Genomic DNA, 18,823 nt, shown 5'->3' on the forward strand with positions numbered 1-18,823 from the left:
GGTAAATGATAGTCTGAATGGAAATAACCATCGATACTTGATGTGATGATTGATAAGTAGCGGTTTCAGCGCTCTTCTCTTCTGAATTGTCCTCTGGGCTATGTCTGCAAAAATCTGGAACGGGTGTCCTGAAATAGATACTTCTCCTTGATGTCTTGTCTACATCATAATTTTTTTCTTAATTCGATAAAAATGTGGTTTGACCATCACATTGCACGGTAGTCCATCTGGTCTTGGGAGCTGTCAGGGCCTGGTGCACCCTGTCCAGCTCCAATTGGTGAGGAGAGATGTCTGGTAGACATGTGCATTCGTTTTCGTCCGAATGCATTTTCGTCCGAATTTCAGCTATTTTCGTTTTCGTTTTGACAAACGATAACGAAAGCACAAAATCCGAAAAACGAAAGATCCGACATAAATAAATGCTTTATTTTCGTTTTCATTGTTACAACAGTTCGATATAGAATAGGAGATTTGACATGACTCTGACAACAATCTGTGGCTATAGAACCTGTGTTCGAATGTGCCTAACCTTACCTCTATTAGTCCAAGATTATATAGAGAAAATATTCGACAGAGAAAAAAGATTTGACAGAGAGAAAAGATTCTGCAAGTACTGTCCTAAAAAGTGTTTGGGGACCTGGGTCCTGCCCCAGGGGACATGTATCAATGCAAAAAAAAGTTTTAAAACGGCCGTTTTTTCGGGAGCAGTGATTTTAATAATGATTAAAGTGAAACAATAAAAGTGTAATATTCCTTTAAATTTCGTAGGGGGGGGGTTGTCTATAGTATGCCTGTGAAGGGGCGCATGTTTCCCGTGCTTAGAATTGTCCCTGCACAAAGTGTCATTTATGCAGGAAAAAAAGTCCTTTAAAATCACTCGCAGCTATAATGAATTGTCGGCTCCGTAATACAGAGAACACTCATTGAAAGTCATTGATAAAAAAATAAATAAATAAATTTAAAAAAAAAAGCGTGGGGTCCCCCAAATTCAATTACCAGGCCCTTCAGGTCTGGTATGGATATTAAGGGGAACCCTGCCTCAAATTTAAGAAAAAATTTAACGTGGGGTTCCCCCTAAATATCCATAACCAGACCCTTCAGGTCTGGTATGGATATTAAGGGGAACCCCGCGTCAAATTTAAAAAAAATTGACGTGGGGTTCCCCCTAAAAATCCATACCAGACCCTTTATCCGAGCACGCAACCTGGCAGGCCGCAGGAAAAGAGGGGGGGACGAGAGAGCGGCCCCCCCTCCCTCCTGAACCGTACCAGGCCACATGCCCTCAACATTGGGAGGATGCTTTGGGGGTCTGTGACCCCTCAAAGCACCTTGTCCCCATGTTGATGAAGACAAGGGCCTCATCCCCACAACCCTGGCCGGTGGTTGTGGAGGTCTGCGGGCGGGGGGCTTATCAGAATCTGGAAGCCCCCTTTAACAAGGGGACCCCCAGATCCCGGCCCCCCCCCTGTTTGAAATGGTAAGGGGGTACAAAAGTACCCCTACCATTTCACAAAGAAAGTGTAAAAAATGTTTAAATAAAACAAACACACTTTTGAAAAATTCCTTTATTAAAAATAAAAAAATAAAAAAAAGATTCCAGCGGCGGTAATCCACTCTTGCTATCCAGCGACGGACGGTCATATCTCCAGCGATGTCTCATGTCATCCAGCGCAGCGCAGCATCCTTCTTCTGTCTCCGTGTAGGAGACACTTCAAGGATTCCGGCGGCTGACGTTTGTTATATACGGAGGGCGGGGCCACCCGTCACCTGACCCCGCCCCCCTCTGACGCAAGGGGAAACCCGGGGTTCCCTGTGACGTAGGGGTGACCCGCACCCCTCTGATGTAACACAGGCAGGTTTCCGTTACATCAGAGGGGGGCGGGGTCACCTATACGTCACGGGGAACCCCGGGTTTCCCCTTGCGTCAGAGGGGGGCGGGGTCAGGTGACGGGTGGCCCCGCCCTCCGTATATAACAAACGTCAGCCGCCGGAATGCCTGCAGTGTCTCCTACACGGAGACAGAAGAAGGATGCTGCGCTGCGCTGGATGACATGAGACATCGCTGGAGATATGACCGTCCGTCGCTGGATAGCAAGAGTGGATTACCGCCGCTGGAATCTTTTTTTTATTTTTTTATTTTTAATAAAGGAATTTTTCAAAAGTGTGTTTGTTTTATTTAAACATTTTTTACACTTTCTTTGTGAAATGGTAGGGGTACTTTTGTACCCCCTTACCATTTCAAACAGGGGGGGGGCCGGGATCTGGGGGTCCCCTTGTTAAAGGGGGCTTCCAGATTCTGATAAGCCCCCCGCCCGCAGACCTCCACAACCACCGGCCAGGGTTGTGGGGATGAGGCCCTTGTCCTCATCAACATGGGGACAAGGTGCTTTGAGGGGTCACAGACCCCCAAAGCATCCTCCCAATGTTGAGGGCATGTGGCCTGGTACGGTTCAGGGGGGAGGGGGGGCCGCTCTCTCGTCCCCCCCTCTTTTCCTGCGGCCTGCCAGGTTGCGTGCTCGGATAAAGGGTCTGGTATGGATTTTTAGGGGGAACCCCACGTCAATTTTTTTTTAAATTTGACGCGGGGTTCCCCTTAATATCCATACCAGACCTGAAGGGTCTGGTTATGGATATTTAGGGGGAACCCCACGTCAAATTTTTTCTTAAATTTGAGGCAGGGTTCCCCTTAATATCCATACCAGACCTGAAGGGCCTGGTAATTGAATTTGGGGGACCCCCACGCTTTTTTATTTATTTATTTATTTATTTTTTTATCAATGACTTTCAATGAGTGTTCTCTGTATTACGGGAGCCGACAATTCATAATAGCTGCGAGTGATTTTAAAGGACTTTTTTTCCTGCATAAATGACACTTTGTGCAGGGACAATTCTAAGCACGGGAAACATGCGCCCCTTCACAGGCATACTATAGACAACCCCCCCCTACGAAATTTAAAGGAATATTACACTTTTATTGTTTCACTTTAATCATTATTAAAATCACTGCTCCCGAAAAAACGGCCGTTTTTAAAACTTTTTTTTGCATTGATCCATGTCCCCTGGGGCAGGACCCCGGTCCCCAAACACTTTTTAGGACAGTAACTTGCAAATTAGCCTTTAAAATGAGCACTTTAGATTTTGAACGTTGGAGTCCCATAGACTTTAATAGGGTTCTAAAGTATGCTATATACTAGCTCCGTCGAATCTTCTTTATACATTCGACAGACACCATAAGCCTTCAAAGACAGATTCGACCGTGATTCATGTGGATTTTCGGACGAATGCAATTTTTGAACGAAAAACTAAATAAATAAAAACGAATTTCGGGAGTAACTAAATAAATTAAGTTTTCAGACGAAAACGAAATTCCGAAACGAAATATTTTACTCTGCACATGTCTAATGTCTGGTATTAATTGCGTCATTAGGGCATGTATGGATTCCTATAGGTTCACTTCTGTCTCTGGGAGGCCCTCAAAAATTATACCTCCTAGACCTGTTTTCTAAATCTTCGATCTTTGCATTCGCTTGGTCTAGTTGGTCCTGGAGAGACGTGATAATTTTGGAGTTTTGGTCTTAAGTCTTTGGACTTAATGATGTCCAGCCTCTCTCCTATGTTTTGGAAGTCATCTCTCATGCCAGTAGTAATGATATTGCAGGCTTTGGACAGTTCTTGTTGTAGGAGGGCAGAGAATCTAGCTAAGAGAACTGTATCTCCTGAGTATGTGATGGCAGGGGCAGGTGGCTGAGAAGATACATTGCTGTTTTGACTCAGAGCAATTTCTGCAAGTTCAGCCATCTGTCTATCTGTAGAGGAGGCTGGAGAGTCTGTGAAGATTAGGGCCCTGTCTGGGGAACCCGATGAGGGAGACAACTGTGGGTGTTCACTCGAGGGGGAGAAGAGCCCTTCCTGGGACTTGGATGAGAAGGGGTCCCTGTGGACTTCTGCATGAGTTATGATACCTGTGCAGGGTGGTGCTGTCCCCTGATCCTGACCTCCTCCTCATGCTGTGTCTCCCCTCTCAGTCAATATGTAGCAGAATACATATTGACCTAAACTGATGAAGAAATTTGATTTTTTACATTTTTTTATTGGATATGTTTTATAGCAGAAAGTATAAAATATTGTGGTTTTTGTTTTCAAAATTGTTGGTCTTTTATAGCGCAAAAAATAAAAACTGCATACATTTTATTTGGGTATATTTTCGCATGTCCACACATCTGTCAGTTAAAATAATGCCGCGCCATATCACAAAAAATGGCCTGGTCCTGAAGAGGGTAAATCTTCCGTAGCTGAAGTGGTTTTTAACCACTTCACCCGGGTAGGCATCAAATGACATACTTCCATTGGTTATATCAGGATGATGCCGCTTCCTATGGGGGCACTCGTGTGTGCTTGTTTCTGAGCCCCCTTGCTCTGTCCATTGACACAGACAGCGGGACCTTGCTCCCTCATCACTGGACCCGGAAGTGAGGGGAGAGAAGAGCTGAAGACTTGCACAACGCTGGATCGAATGAGGGCTCAGGTAAGTGAAAGGGTGCTAAGGGGGTCAAAACGCCTAAACATTTTTTAGTTAGGGATTGAAATACATATTACACACACAATAAATGTATTAATTAGGACATTTGCACAAATGTTGAGACATTCACACAGCATTTTTTTTTTAAATAGACATGTAAAATCATTTTTAGTGCACACAAAAACAATATAATCTTCAAACTCCCCATTAAATATAAAAGATAACACTGTGCTAATAAACAACAAATATGTCTAGCATCCAAAGTGTGAAACGGTGACAAACTATGATGGGTATGGGTGAAGCCAGTTGTCAATTGTATAGATACGTTTATGGCTGCCATTGGGTCAATGTCTTTGTTTACTGCCTCTTACTGCTCCACCATAATAGTTACAGCTGTAGTGTCAATAAAAGGAGATTTTTTTTTTCATAGGCCCTTTTCACACCAGCAGATCGATTGGGTCCGCTTTTCAGGCGGAACCAATCATACCACCTATTGTTCTCTATAGGGAGGCAGATGTCAGCGACATGTGTCTGCTGACACCTGCTGGAATCCGATTCGATAAAATCCACTAAAAACAGACTGATAGGGATACATTTGCTATTCCTCCGGTGGATTGGATGACAATCGGATGGAAACTGACAATATTTGATTCCTGGAAAAATGTTCCCCCAATATTTAAGAGACACAAGCTGGAAGGTCATCTTTTCATTTCTACCATTTCCTATCTTCCAATGTACAGTACAGACCCCCAAAATGAAAGGATTATACTCGGGATCTTGTTCATATCAGTGTACATCTAGAGGAGTCCCCTAAAACTGTATGAGAGTGAGATTAACAGTGTGGTGAAAGGACTGCAATCCCTCACATTTCACTTACTAGGCCCCAAAATATTGTGATAGCATGTACCATCAATAGAAAATATTACTTTACTTATCTAACTTCCCACTGTGTCTGCATCATATAGAGTTTCTCCAGTTTTCAGCAGTGGTGCAACCATCTTGCATATTGCCCTCCTGCATGTTATATTTGGAACCAAAGTGGTTTTCCAGGATTTTCAAGAAATGGAACCCCTGTGTAGGTAGGCTGGAGATCGTATGTGTGTGTGTATATATATATATATATATATATATATATATATATATATATATATATATATATATATATTTATATATATATATATATATATATATATATATATATATATATATATATATATATATATATATATACAGTTGTACTCATAAGTTTACATACCCTGGCAGAATTTATGATTTCCATTGTTCAGAGAATATGGATGATAACACAAAAACATTTCTTTCGCTCATGATTAGTGAATCATTTGATGAAGCCATTGATTTATCACTCAACTGTGTTTACTCTTTTTAAATAATAATAACAGAAACCACCCAAATGACCCTGATCAAAAGCTTACATACCCTGGTGATTTTGGCCTGATCACATGCACACAAGTTGACACAAAGGGGTTTGAATGGCTGTTAAAGGTAACCATCCTCACCTGTGGTCTGTTTTCTTGTAATTAGTGTGTGTGTGTATAAAAGGTCAATGAGTTTCTGGAATCCTGACAGACCCTTGCATCTTTCATTCAGTGCTGCACTGATTGCACTGATGTTTCTGGATTCTGAGTCATGGGGAAAGAAAAAGATCAAAGGATCTGTGGGAAAAGGCAGTTGAACTGTATAAAACAGGAAAGGAATATAAAAAGATATCAAAAGAACTGAGAATGCCAATCAGCAGTGTTCAAACTGTAATTTGTTGAAACCAAACCACGGTCAGGTAGACAAACTAAAATTTCATCCACAACTGCCAGGAAAATTGTTCGGGATGCAATGAAAAACCCACAAATAACTTCAGGTGAAATACAGGACTCTCTAAAAACATGTGGTGTGGCTGTTTCAAGATGCACAATAAGGAGGCACTTGAAGAAAGATGGGCTGCATGGTTGAGTTGCCAGAAGAAAGCCATTACTACACAAATGCCACAAAGTATCCCGCTTACAATACGACAAACAGCACAAAGACAAGCCTCAAATGTTCTGGCACAAAGTGATTTGGAATGCTGAGACCAAAATTTAGCTTTTTGGTCACAACCAGAAATGCTACATTTGGAGAGGAGTCCACAAGGCTTATGATGAAAGGTACACCATTCCTACTGTGAAACACGGAGGTGGATTTCTGATGTTTAAAGGATGTGTGAGCTACAAAGGCACAGGAAATTTGGTTAAAATTGATGGCAAGATGAATGCAGTATGTTTTCAAAAACTACTGGAGGAACATTTGTTTATATCAGCCAGGAAGCTGCGTATGGGATGTACTTGTACATTCCAACATGACACTGATCCAAAACACAAGGCCAAGTCCACCTGTCATTGGCTACAGCAGAATAAAGTGAAGGTCCTGGAGTGGCCATCTTATGCCGCGTACACACGATCAAACAAGCGGGTGGAAAAGTCTGGCAAACTCAAGTCCGCCAAACAATCCCCCCGTGTGTAGCCTCCGGCATACTTTTTTGACCCGAAAGTACGGCGGACTTAGAATGTAGTTTTACACTCCAATCTTCCCGCCGGACTCGCATTTCGGCGGACAATCCGGCCGTGTGTGTGCCAGTCCACCGTACTTTTGAAATGAACGGACTTTTCCCGTCCCGGAGAAAAGTCCGCTCATTTCGAGCCGGTCTCCAGGTAGGCGGGGCCCGCGAAGGAGACGTCGCTGGCCCCGCCGCCTGGTATGGACTTAAAGGGGAACCCCAACGCCCAAAAAAATCGGCGTGGGGGTCCCCCCAAAGTTCACAACAGACCCTTGTCCGAGCACGCTACCCGGCCGGCCAGGAAAGGAGGGGCGAGCGAGCGCCCCCCCTCCTGAGCCATACCAGGACGCGTGCCCTCAATATGGGGGGTGCCTTGGGGAGGGGGGGCGCGCGGCCCCCCCACCCCAAAGCACCTTGTCCCCATGTTGATGAGGATAAGGGCTTCTTCCCGACAACCCTGGCCGTTGGTTGTCGGGGTCTGCGGGCGGGGGGCTTATCGGAATCCGGGAGCCCCCTTTAATAAGGGGGCCCCCGGATACCGGCCCCCCACCCTATGTGAATAAGTATGGGGTACAATGTACCCCTACCCATTCACCTGTAAAATGAAGTACAAAAAAAACACAACACACAAGATAAAATAATTTATTGCACAGCTCCGGGGGTCTTCCGTCTTCGGGGGTCTTCTCGCCCGGACTCCTCCGCTATCTTCTTGTAGCTCTTTTACTAGCGGAGGAGCCCGGCATTCTTCTTCATCGCCGCGGCCTCTTCTTCTGACTTCGGGGGTCTTGTCCCCCTCTTCGGTTCTTCTGCCGGGCCACCGCGCCTTCTTATAGCTCTTTTACAGGCGGTGGCCCGGTCTTCTGTCGCCGCCGCCGCCTTCCGTTCTTTTTCTTCTCCTGGAGATGTTGACTCGACGTTCTCTCCGGCCGCAATGCCAGGGACGCACTGCGCTGCCACTTATATAGGGACAAGGGGCGGTGTCACATGGGTTGATGTCACATGGGTTGGTGTCACATGGTGACCCCGCCCCCTTACGATGTCACAGTCCCGAAGGATGCTGGGACTGTCGCCATGTGACATCAACCCATGTGACCAACCCATGTGACATCAACCCATGTGACACCGCCCCTTGTCCCTATATAAGTGGCAGCGCAGTGCGTCCCTGGCATTGCGGCCGGAGAGAACGTCGAGTCAACATCTCCAGGAGAAGAAGAAGAACGGAAGGCGGCGGTGGCGGTGGCGTCAGAAGACCGGGCCACCGCCTGTAAAAGAGCTATAAGAAGGCGCGGTGGCCCGGCAGAAGAACCGAAGAGGGGGACAAGACCCCCGAAGTCGGAAGAAGAGGCCGCGGTGACGAAGAAGAATGCCGGGCTCCTCCGCTAGCAAAAGAGCTACAAGAAGATAGCGGAGGAGTCCGGCGAGAAGACCCCCGAAGATGGAAGACCCCCGGAGCTGTGCAATAAATTATTTTATCTTGTGTGTTGTGTTTTTTTTTGTACTTTATTTTACAGGTGAATGGGTAGGGGTACATTGTACCCCATACATACTCATTCACATAGGGTGGGGGGCCGGTATCCGTGGGTCCCCTTATTAAAGGGGGCTCCCGGATTCCAATAAGAAGTATCCTTTGCGGGCCCCGCCTACCTGGAGATGCGCTCGAAATGAGCGGACTTTCCTCCGCGTGTGTGGGCGAGTCCGCAGAAAAAGTGCCGCATGTGGGCAAGTAGCCCGTTCGGAAAGTCCAATGGACAGTCTGGCGGGAAGTCCGCCAGACTAAGTACGTCGGACAGACGGCTACGTGTGTACGCGGCTTTAGTCTCCTGACCTCAATATCATTGAGCCACTCTGGGGAGATCTGAAACTTGCAGTTCATGCAAGACAGCCCAAGAATTTACAGGAACTGGAGGCTTTTTGCCAAGAGGAATGGACAGCTTTACCATCTGAGAAGAGAAAAAGCCACATCCACAAATACCACAAAAGACTTCAAGCTGTCATTGATGTCAAAGGGGGCAATACACGTTATTAAGAACTGGGGTATGTAAACTTTTGATTGGGGTCATTTGGGTAGTTTCTGTTGTCATTATGATTTAAAAAAAGTAAACAAAGTTGGCTTCAGCCAAACACTAAGGCCCCTTTCACACTGGGGCAGTGGTATTTGGTCACTAGCGGCTGAAAAAAAGTTAAAACCGCCTGCAAATCACCACTGCAGCGTCGCTTTGCCGGCGGTATAGCCGCGGTGCCCCATTGATTTCACCGCTCCAAAGATGCTGGTAGCAGTAGTTTTTTTTAACGTCCTACAAGCGCACCGCTAAAGTGTGAAAGCCCTCCGGCTTTCACACTGGAGACATAGCAGTGGCTGTTTGCAGGGCGCTTTTACAGGCGCTATTTTTAGCGATGTAACGCCTGCAGAGCGCCCCAGTGTGAAAGGGGCCTAACAATGAGTGAAAAAAGTTTTTGTGTTATCATTCATATTCTCTGAAAAATGGCCACAAAATCTGATTCTGCCAGGATATGTAAACTTATCAGTATATATATATATATATATATATATATATATATATATATATATATATACTGTAGATGTATGTATGTGTGTGTGTGTGTGTGTGTATATGTGTGTATATATATACACCACACTGTGAAAAGTATTGGGACACTTGATAACGAAAAACCAATACTGCGCTAATCTGTAGAAAGAAAAAAGAAAAAGCTGCTACATACGAATTTGACAAGTATTCATGTGAAAACAGATAGTGAAAATGTAGAGCTAGTGTCACAAAACCATATGTTAGTACCATATGGTAAAGTGAACCAAAAACAAAAATGCTAATTAGTGACTAAATAAATAAGTCCAAACAGTGTCCATCAAAGTAATAGAAGAATCCGCCACAAGAAACAACCAGCTTCTAGAGGAATGAGCTCAGCAGATGCATAAACTTCTTTACGTTGATAACATCAGAAGGATAATATACATGGATACTCTTACCAGAGTTGATGGATCTGCGTGTCGTCAACACCAGATCATATATGCATATAAGGCTCTCGGTGATGAGGAAACGATATACTGGATCGTGGATGATCCTCCGACACTACGGGCCAAACAGTGATGTCCTCAGGAGGCCTCTGGATGATGGAATCCAGGAAGGAAAGAAGATACCAGCAGGAGATATTCCACCCAAAGGTGGTCACTGGATGCTTGGAGCAGGTGGTATGTAAAACAAAAAACACAAACTCCCAATGGTATAGATCGAAAAGCAAAAATGGCTATTTATTTCCATAAAAATGATCAGAAGTTATACAAAAATAGAATAAAAGTCATCACAAGATTTTTAAAAAGCAATATGGGGAGCGGAGAAACCGGGCCCTGCGCGTTTTGTCTGAATGGATTTCTACTCTCTATTGGGGCACTTGCCTTTACATGCACATGAACTTTAATGGCATCTCGGTCTTAGTCCATAGGGTTAAATTATCCGTTGGCTCACACTTTGCAGCTATAATAAGAAATGCGCTTCTGGAAGAATGGTCAAACATTCCCATAGACACACTTCTAAACCTTGTGGACAGCCTTCCCAGATGAGTTGAAGCTGTTATAGCTGCAAAGGGTGGCCCAACTCAATATTGAACCCTATGGACTGAGACTGGGATTTCATTAAAGTTCATGTGCGTGTAAAGTCAGGAGTCCCAATACTTTTGAAAATATAGTGTATAGATCGATAGACAGATAGATAGTGTGACAGACCTAGCCGGGACAGAGGCTTTTGGAGGGGACAGAATGCGAGCCTCTTGCCTTGTGATTATGGGCCCTGGCATTTGGGGGAACGGTGCTCTTTGTGAGCTGTATGCCTGGGGACCCCTGAGGTGGTGTTACTTGGATTCAGATCCATGTCCCCCCCCCCCCCCAAAGACACACAGACTCTGGATATGTATTTGCCATATTACCAATAGTGACTGAATCACACTGTTGGGACACAAACTGTTAGATGCTAATGTCATCAACTCCAGCCACCTGTCTGTTGTGTAACAGTTAGTCTGGCTTGTAAGAGTATTCCACACATTGTTGTCTGTGCTAATTAACCCTGTGTTTATGGTAATGTGTATTGAATAGTCAATCAGTGAGCTAGGAGACAAAGTCTTACCCTAAAAAGTCCTATCTCTCAGACAACTAGTCTGGGTCAATGATTAGATAATTAGCTCATGCTAATTAGGTTAGGTTTTAGTCTTCTACTGTATTATAAATACCAGTCATTTTGGTTCTAATAAATCAGTCCATGTTGAGCAGCTAAGCAAGTGTCGTCTTGTTTTGTGCTTGTGAGCGGTTGGAATATCTGATATCTATATTCAGACTTAGGAAGCGGTATACTGACGGAAGCACTCAATCGCAGTGTGGGATCGGTTCCCTCACAGATAGATAGCTAGATAGATAGATATCAGAGGCTTACTTTAAGTGTTGGATGGAGTGTGAATTCAAAAACTGTTCATACCTATCAATGAAAAGTCATCATTAGGTACAGTATGAGATTGCAGACTCAGAGGGAAGGCATCCATGTTGAAATTAAATGTTAATTTTACAATTTACTCTTTGTGTCAGACATAATACAATCTTGGTGGTAATTATTATGTAATTAATGTATTTTAGATTTCAGGATTGTATTATTTCCAGTAAAAATTGTATGGGAGAAGACAAAGCAGAATATGAAGAAGTTTCCTCCTCTTCAGAAGATGAAATTAAGCCTTCTACTATTTCCTGGCTGATTAACCCCGAGAGTAAAATTCGGAAGTTATGGTAGGAGAAATCTAGGATGATCAGGAAATGTGACATCTTGTGAATGCTTTTCTCTTTGTGTGTTTCCTTTTAGCTCTGGGTGTCTTCCATCCTCACTGATATAGAAGTTTCCATCAATCCAGGAAAAAGTCTTTATTGATTGTGCTATAGGTGCTTTTCAGCTACATGTCTGTCTGTGCTATTAGTTCTATCTGCATATGTTTGACTTCACCAAAGCCATCTGAATAATTTCCTAACCAAGTTTTGCCTGAGTTTCACCTATGTAAGGCTTTGTTTGCTCCTGTTCAATATGCACTTATTATTTCTCTTTGTGGAACTCAATAATGATATGGGTCATATTTTATTCATATGGAAAGCGTTCTACAGTCAATTGACTGCTTAAAGTGGAATGCCAGCTTAACCCTACTACTCTAAAAAAATGTCCCCTTCCTAACACCTATGCTTACTTACTTGTGTAAGAAAGATGCATATACTTTCCTATTTTCAGCCAACTCCTGTTTAGTCACATAATCTTACCTGTGGCTAGTAAAGCCTGAAGTGGTGACATCACCTGTAACGAAACATCCCACACTCCGCTTGAGTGCTCCTCATATACCGCTTCCTCCTAGTCTGAATACAGATATCAGATATTCCAACCGCTCACAAGCATAAAACAAAGCGCATCGTTCACCCAAATGCCAGGGCCCAAAATCGGTAGGCTAGAGGTTAGCATTAAGTCCCCTCCAAAAGCCCCTGTCTCAGGTGAGTCTGTCACATCACCCATAGGATTTAATTGCCCATCCGTTGTTGGCTCTCACTCCTCTCCCCTTCATCTAGTGCTGGCTGACACGGGAGCAGGATCATGTCACCAGACTGGAGCAACCTTAAAATATGTTAAGTATGCACATCTTTCTTACACAAGATATGGTAGTAACCATAGATGTTATGAGGGCAGAGTGGACAGTTTTAAGAGTTATTAGGGTTAATCTGGAACTCCACTTTAAGATATTTACATTCACCCTTCCTTGGAATATCATCGGTATGTTTTGATGACTTTTCTGCCCCTTGATGATGAGATACTGTTGCTGTGTTCTTCCTTTTTTTTTTTTTTCTGTATTAGTTTTGTGATGGTACTGCCCTAAGCTTTTTTGGTAATTTCTCTGGTGTACTATCATGTGTCTCTATTTGTCTCTGCAGTTTCAATGGATGTGATTTGGCCCCCTTGCTCTGTGATGATCTCTATTCCATGCTTATCACTAACCGATCCCTCGTCAAACTGGATTTAACACACATTAATCTACAAGACTCTGGAATTAAATGTCTGTGTGAGGGACTTAAACATTCAGGCTGTATCCTACGGGAGCTGAGGTGAGCATTGTACTACAATTTATATACGGCATATATAAACCATCAGATTCAGGTATAAACTTTCTGTGTGAGGGACTCAGAGATCCTATACCCTGCAGGGGTATGGAATTTGGCTCAAGCTGTCTTGCCTACACATGGTCACATCAAATTCCGATCGTTTATAACGTGGTGACATACAACACGTGTATGCTCCATCGGAATTTAGCTGTCCGAATTTCCGCCAGCCAAAAATTGATAGCATGTTCTCAATTTTCCTGACGGAAAAACTTTCTATCGGTAATTCCGATCGTGTGTACATACATACATGTTATAATAATTTCAAGAACTCTGGAACAATCCTTCTGTGTAAGGGACTTCAAGATCTACTGTATGTTGTACCCTGAGGAGATGAGGTGGCACTTATACTAATGATATAATATTATGCTGAATTTTAGAATAAAGCTAGATGTTATGTAGCTGAAAGCTAAACAAAGACAGACTGCAGTTTGGCACATTGCACTGGGAGTTGTCATCATAGTCCTTCAGGTCACTTGCTATTATTGGAAACCCCCTCCACTGACTATCTATGTTGTGTTGGATTGTTGCTTTGATGATCTAAAAAAAAAAAATCAAGTTTTTTTTTTGGCCCAAAGTGATAACATTTATCTTCCAATAAAACAAAATCTAAATCTATCCATCGACCAACCAAATGTTGAAGCAGAAGTTTATTGACTACTAGAGTGGAGTGAATCTGCCTGGGCTCAATTTCCTGCAGTTTTAGAATACCTTGTTTGATTTTTTCCTCATTTTTTTCTTATAGGTAATTTTAAACAATAACACATATTTTTCATCAAGTATTAATCTGCTTTCTTTTATGGTGGAGAGTAATTAGACAGTGTTTTTTTTTTAATGTCCTTGTTCTGCCTTATTGCTATGCTTGTTCTGCCTGATGAAAAATTGCCCTAGCACTGGACCAGTGGCGTAGCGCGGTTTGTCAGCTCCCGGGCGAGACAAGTAATGTGCGCCCCCTTGACCCACAGACTTACCCATTTTCAGCTAGCTCCAGTCTGGTCACATGATCCCCTGTGTGAGACAGTGGTGGCTGTAGGGGAGAGGAGAGCGTGCTTGACAATGACTGGTAAAGCCTGGAGTGGTGACATCATGCACAGATTTCTATGTCTCATGTGTTGTTGGCGCTCCCTCCTTTCTTCTGCATACACCACTGGCTCACACAGGAGATAACATGACTGGACAGCCTGAAAATAGGTGTTTACATCTTTTCTACACATTTTAGCCATCACAGGCATTAGGTGGGGGGATTTTATAATATTTCAGTTAATGGGATCTACATATGTCATGTTCACACTATAATACTTGTTGCAGCACCGTGCTGTTGGGGTCAATACCCCAACAGCATGATGCTCCAACAAGTATTATAGTGTGAATATGACATAATATATGTAAAAAAAAAAATCCTACTGGGTAGTGAGTCCTAATCACCAGTGCTGCAAGAAACCTCAACCTAATTTTACAAATAAAGCACAGAAAATGTCATATAACAATTCATCAAATACATTAATTCTAAGATAACCCTACTAGGTAGTGAATCCAAATCACCAGTGCTAGAAAGAACACACACTATTGTGCAAATATATAAATAAATAAACAAATTTCATATAATAGTCAATAAAAGCATCCAAAAAATATCACTGTGAATGGACTTTATGGCAATGGATGAACTTTTTATTGATTATTATATAAAATGAGTTTGTTTATTCATTTATATATTTGCACAATTGTGTGTTTTTGCAGCACTGGTGATTTGAATTCACTGAGAGAAAGGCAGAGAGAGACATTGGGATCAGAGATGGTGGAGCTGAGGGAAAGGGGGGATGAGAGAGGGAGAGGGGTCTGAGGGGGAGATGAGAGAGACTGCTAGCCCTACCTTCCATGCCAGTCTGTCTCCTTGATCCAGGGGTGCTTTGTTCCTTATAGCAGCTCCCTGGCAACGTGGGCCTCCTTGCAAGTCCTCTGGGTCCTCAGTCAGCCTGTTCTCCAGGCCTCAAGTTAGAGCAGACTGCAGAGAGGAAATTCGATCAATCCATGCCCTGGAGGCACGGGAGATGCTGCATCCGCCGCTTCTCATCTCTTGGGGGGGGGGGGGGGGGCAGGGTCAACAGGGCTAGGTCAAGGAGAAGGTAGCCGTGGTGGAACCATTCTCCCCATTCCCGAGCTCTCAGGCGGCCAGCCTATCTAGGCTCGGCTCTGCCCCCTCGCTGATCACCACCATGATATGGATCCCCCAGCTGCCGCCCGCACCACAAGAATGGCTGCTGTTGCTGAACAACATGGATTCTCCAGCATCATAAGTTTAAAGCGGGAGTCCGCGTTTTTTTTTTTTTTTAAAGCCAGCAGCTACAAATACTGCAGCTGCTGACTTTTAAAATAGTGACACTTACCTGTCCAGCGCGCCCGCGATGTCGGCACCCGAAGCCGATCTCTAGATCGTCTCTCGGGTGCTGCCGCCGCCATCTTGGGTATGGGAATCAGGAAATGGAGCCTTTCGGCTTCATTTCCCGGTTCCCTACTGCGCATGCGCGAGTCGCGCTGCGCAATAAGGACGGTCCCCGCTGCCTCTGGGATCTGTGTGTTTCCCAGCAGGCAGCGGGGCACTTGCGGAAAGGGGCATAATCTACGCCCCTTTCCGCAGAAAGCTATCCCGGAAGTGGGTGCAGATTTAGGGTGGACCTCCGCTTTAACAAGGGGCTTTTATCCCCATGCTAGACTGTTCACACTCGTGACAGCGCCCCTCTAAATTTTGCACCCAGGTGTTGGCCTCCATCACTCCCCCCATGCTACGGCACTTCACTGGACAGGTTCTAATGCTCAGTAAGAATAAGGAGACTGCATATGATAGGGCAGTGAAAAATTGTCCAGCGGCAGTACAGGTTTAATAAACAAGACTAAGCCAAAATGTACCAGAGACAAACGACACAAGCAGATGTTTTACTGAAACCTTTAAAAGACTACAGATGGTAAAGTAATATAACATTTACCAGCACCAGTGCATTTTAAGTAAGCAAGAAGAGTCTGAAATGTACTAGAGACACAAGGCTTAGTCAAGTATTTACAGTAACTGCAGGAATTAGGAGACCAGTAATGATACAGCAGTGTAAGTTGACCAGTGGCAGGACAGTTTTAATAATGGAGAATAGGACTAACTGGTGTATGCCTAACTATTTTTACTATGGGAAAGCTAAGTCATATTATGTGAGGTCTTTTAGGTAAACACTTTTTCCGTGCCTAGTTTTCTTTATTTTTTCTTCCACATAAAATGCATCTTCAGGCACAGATGGCCAGCTCCAACAGAATGCTGTGTGTTGAGCAACCCAAACATAAAAAGTCACATTTAATATAAAACAGATGCCAATATACCTGAAAAAGAGATCACCACATCTTAAAATACCACCATCAAAACAAGCCCTCTGTTTTTTAAAGAAAAGCCTTACAGCAAAGAAGGGATTATGCCCCTTAAACAATCACAAACTAAAATTAAAGACAATAGACAATGCCCAACATTACGGTAAAAAGGTTCTATATGGTTTGCTTCCACAAATTGCAATGAGAGGTAAAATACCGTTTTCTAGATTGCCATAATCTCTCCCTGAGAAGTGAATCATCTTTCCCCATCTTACCCTAAAGAAGCTTCCCCAAAAAAAAACTTTTATGGCTGATTTGTGACCCTTCTTTTATTTATGAGGGGGCTGGTTTATCCAAAAGACCCCTTATTAACCCTTCTAAGCCTACTAGCAATGGTTCAAATGTCACACATTGATTTATGGTTCAAAAAACTGAATTTTGCATGAAAAGTTTACACCACCTGGCTAAAACTGCCAACCCACAACGTTTAATATTAAAGTGGAGCTAAACCCACCAAAAACCCAAGTGTGGTTATCAAATCAGTTTTAAGGTTAAGGAGTTCATTATTGGTTATATGAGGAAATCTACAGTATATGGTCCCATAACATTTATTACCATGTATGCTGCAATGTACTGTACATGTAACAGTGTGAATCCAGACTTTGACTTTTCAGGTGGATGAAAACTCATCTACATTTCAGGGGGAGATTTCATAGTTTCATAGTTAGTAAGGTTGAATAAAGACACCAGTCCATCCAGTTCAACCTGAGTGTCTACAATTGTCCCTATCCCTGTACATTGCACACTCACATTGGTCCCTACCCTCAATGAGCCCACAATCCAAGGTCCCCACTCATATAGTAGGGCCAATTTTGGACAGAAGCCAATCAACCTACCTGCCTGTCTTTGTATTGTGGGAGGAAACCAGAGTACCCGGAGGAAACCCACGCAGGCACAGGGAGAACATGCAAACTCCAGGCAGGTAGTGTCATGGTTGGGATTTGAACCAGCGACCCTTCTTACTGCTAGGTGAGAGTGCTTAACCACTACACCACTGTGCTCATAACCAATTTAACCAATTTAACCAATTTAACCAATTTAACCAATTTAACCAATATTCCATGAAATTATTCATCCAAATGTCCAAACATCTCATTTAATAATAATCCAAATGCTGATTTTTCTTTGTAATCACTGGAAAAACATTTTAGGTCTGTCTCCTGTTTTTCCCACCAGAGTCTGTGACAGTAAAGCAACATTATTGTGCTGTGATGATCTTTGCTCAGCTATCACCACAAACCGAACTCTGACCAGACTGGAGGCAACATTGGATGTTAATGAGAAGATGTCAGACTCAGAAGTAGATCATTGTTGTGAGGTCCTACGACAAGCGGGCTTCACTGTGTATAGAGACATATATTGGGGGTAAAACACAGTTTTACACAGACTAAGTCTTAAGCCTCGTACACACACTTTGATTTTCGGATGACATAACGTCCGATTTTTGTGGCATGCTAGCCTCATGTTGAAAGTGAAGAGGTTACTAACAATACGAGAATTTTCGTTTGACAGAATACAACATCAGAAGAGATGTAATATGTTGAATAGTTTTGTGTGTATTCTTTCATTTCTGAGCATGCATAGTCCTGCTCTTATGATTTTTTTTCATAAGAAAACCATACTAATGAAACAAAAATCAGACATTGAGCTCACATTCGCCAAAAATTTTATAGTCTGCACATCCAGCATTTGTCTGATGAAAAAGTGAAATTGGCTTTCGAAAAGCACTGTGCTAACGGTAAGATTTGTGGACGGTCGGTCGTTGTAACACAATTGACGTCCGAAAATCAAAGCGTGTGTATTCTATTAGTATCTGAATAGAAAAATGTACACAATTTTCAATGTTGATGAGATGTTTTAGGTGGGATATTGTGCGATCTTCTGAAACCTGGGCTTCACTGTAATGAAAAATCAAAGGACTGGGTGAGAAACATTCTATACAATTTCTGCTAGAACTCATTGGAGGTTTATGCAGTTATAAAGATAACAAAAGAGACCATTGAGATTTCCTGTGCCAGTCAAAGATTTCCTAGATGATGGTGAATTTATTGCTGATCCCAATAGTCAGATCTCACAATTTTCCACAAAGTTTTACATTTAATTTCAATGATTTTTTATGAAAGTTTTCATAGAACAATAACAAAGATCTTGACTTTACATATAACACAAT

General features: G+C 43.2%; 1 protein-coding gene across 3 annotated transcripts in view; it reads left to right on the plus strand.

Moving 5' to 3' along the window:
- The window catches only part of LOC143989078 (NACHT, LRR and PYD domains-containing protein 3-like), a 40,457-nt gene that overhangs the window by 18,960 nt on the left and 2,674 nt on the right, over positions 1-18,823 (plus strand). For 2 of the 3 annotated variants that reach the window (XM_077489089.1, XM_077489091.1), the window contains 3 exons: positions 11,701-11,847; positions 13,024-13,194; positions 17,830-18,018. In XM_077489089.1, the coding sequence (XP_077345215.1) occupies positions 11,701-11,847; positions 13,024-13,194; positions 17,830-18,018 (507 nt within the window). The remainder of the gene's footprint in view (positions 1-11,700; positions 11,848-13,023; positions 13,195-17,829; positions 18,019-18,823) is intronic. The other variant, XM_077489090.1, reaches the window with a different exon arrangement.

Source organism: Lithobates pipiens, unplaced genomic scaffold (genome assembly GCF_037356315.1).
Source record: "Lithobates pipiens isolate NorthernLeopardFrog02 unplaced genomic scaffold, aLitPip1_a1.2 Scaffold_18, whole genome shotgun sequence".
NCBI lineage: Eukaryota > Metazoa > Chordata > Amphibia > Anura > Ranidae > Lithobates > Lithobates pipiens.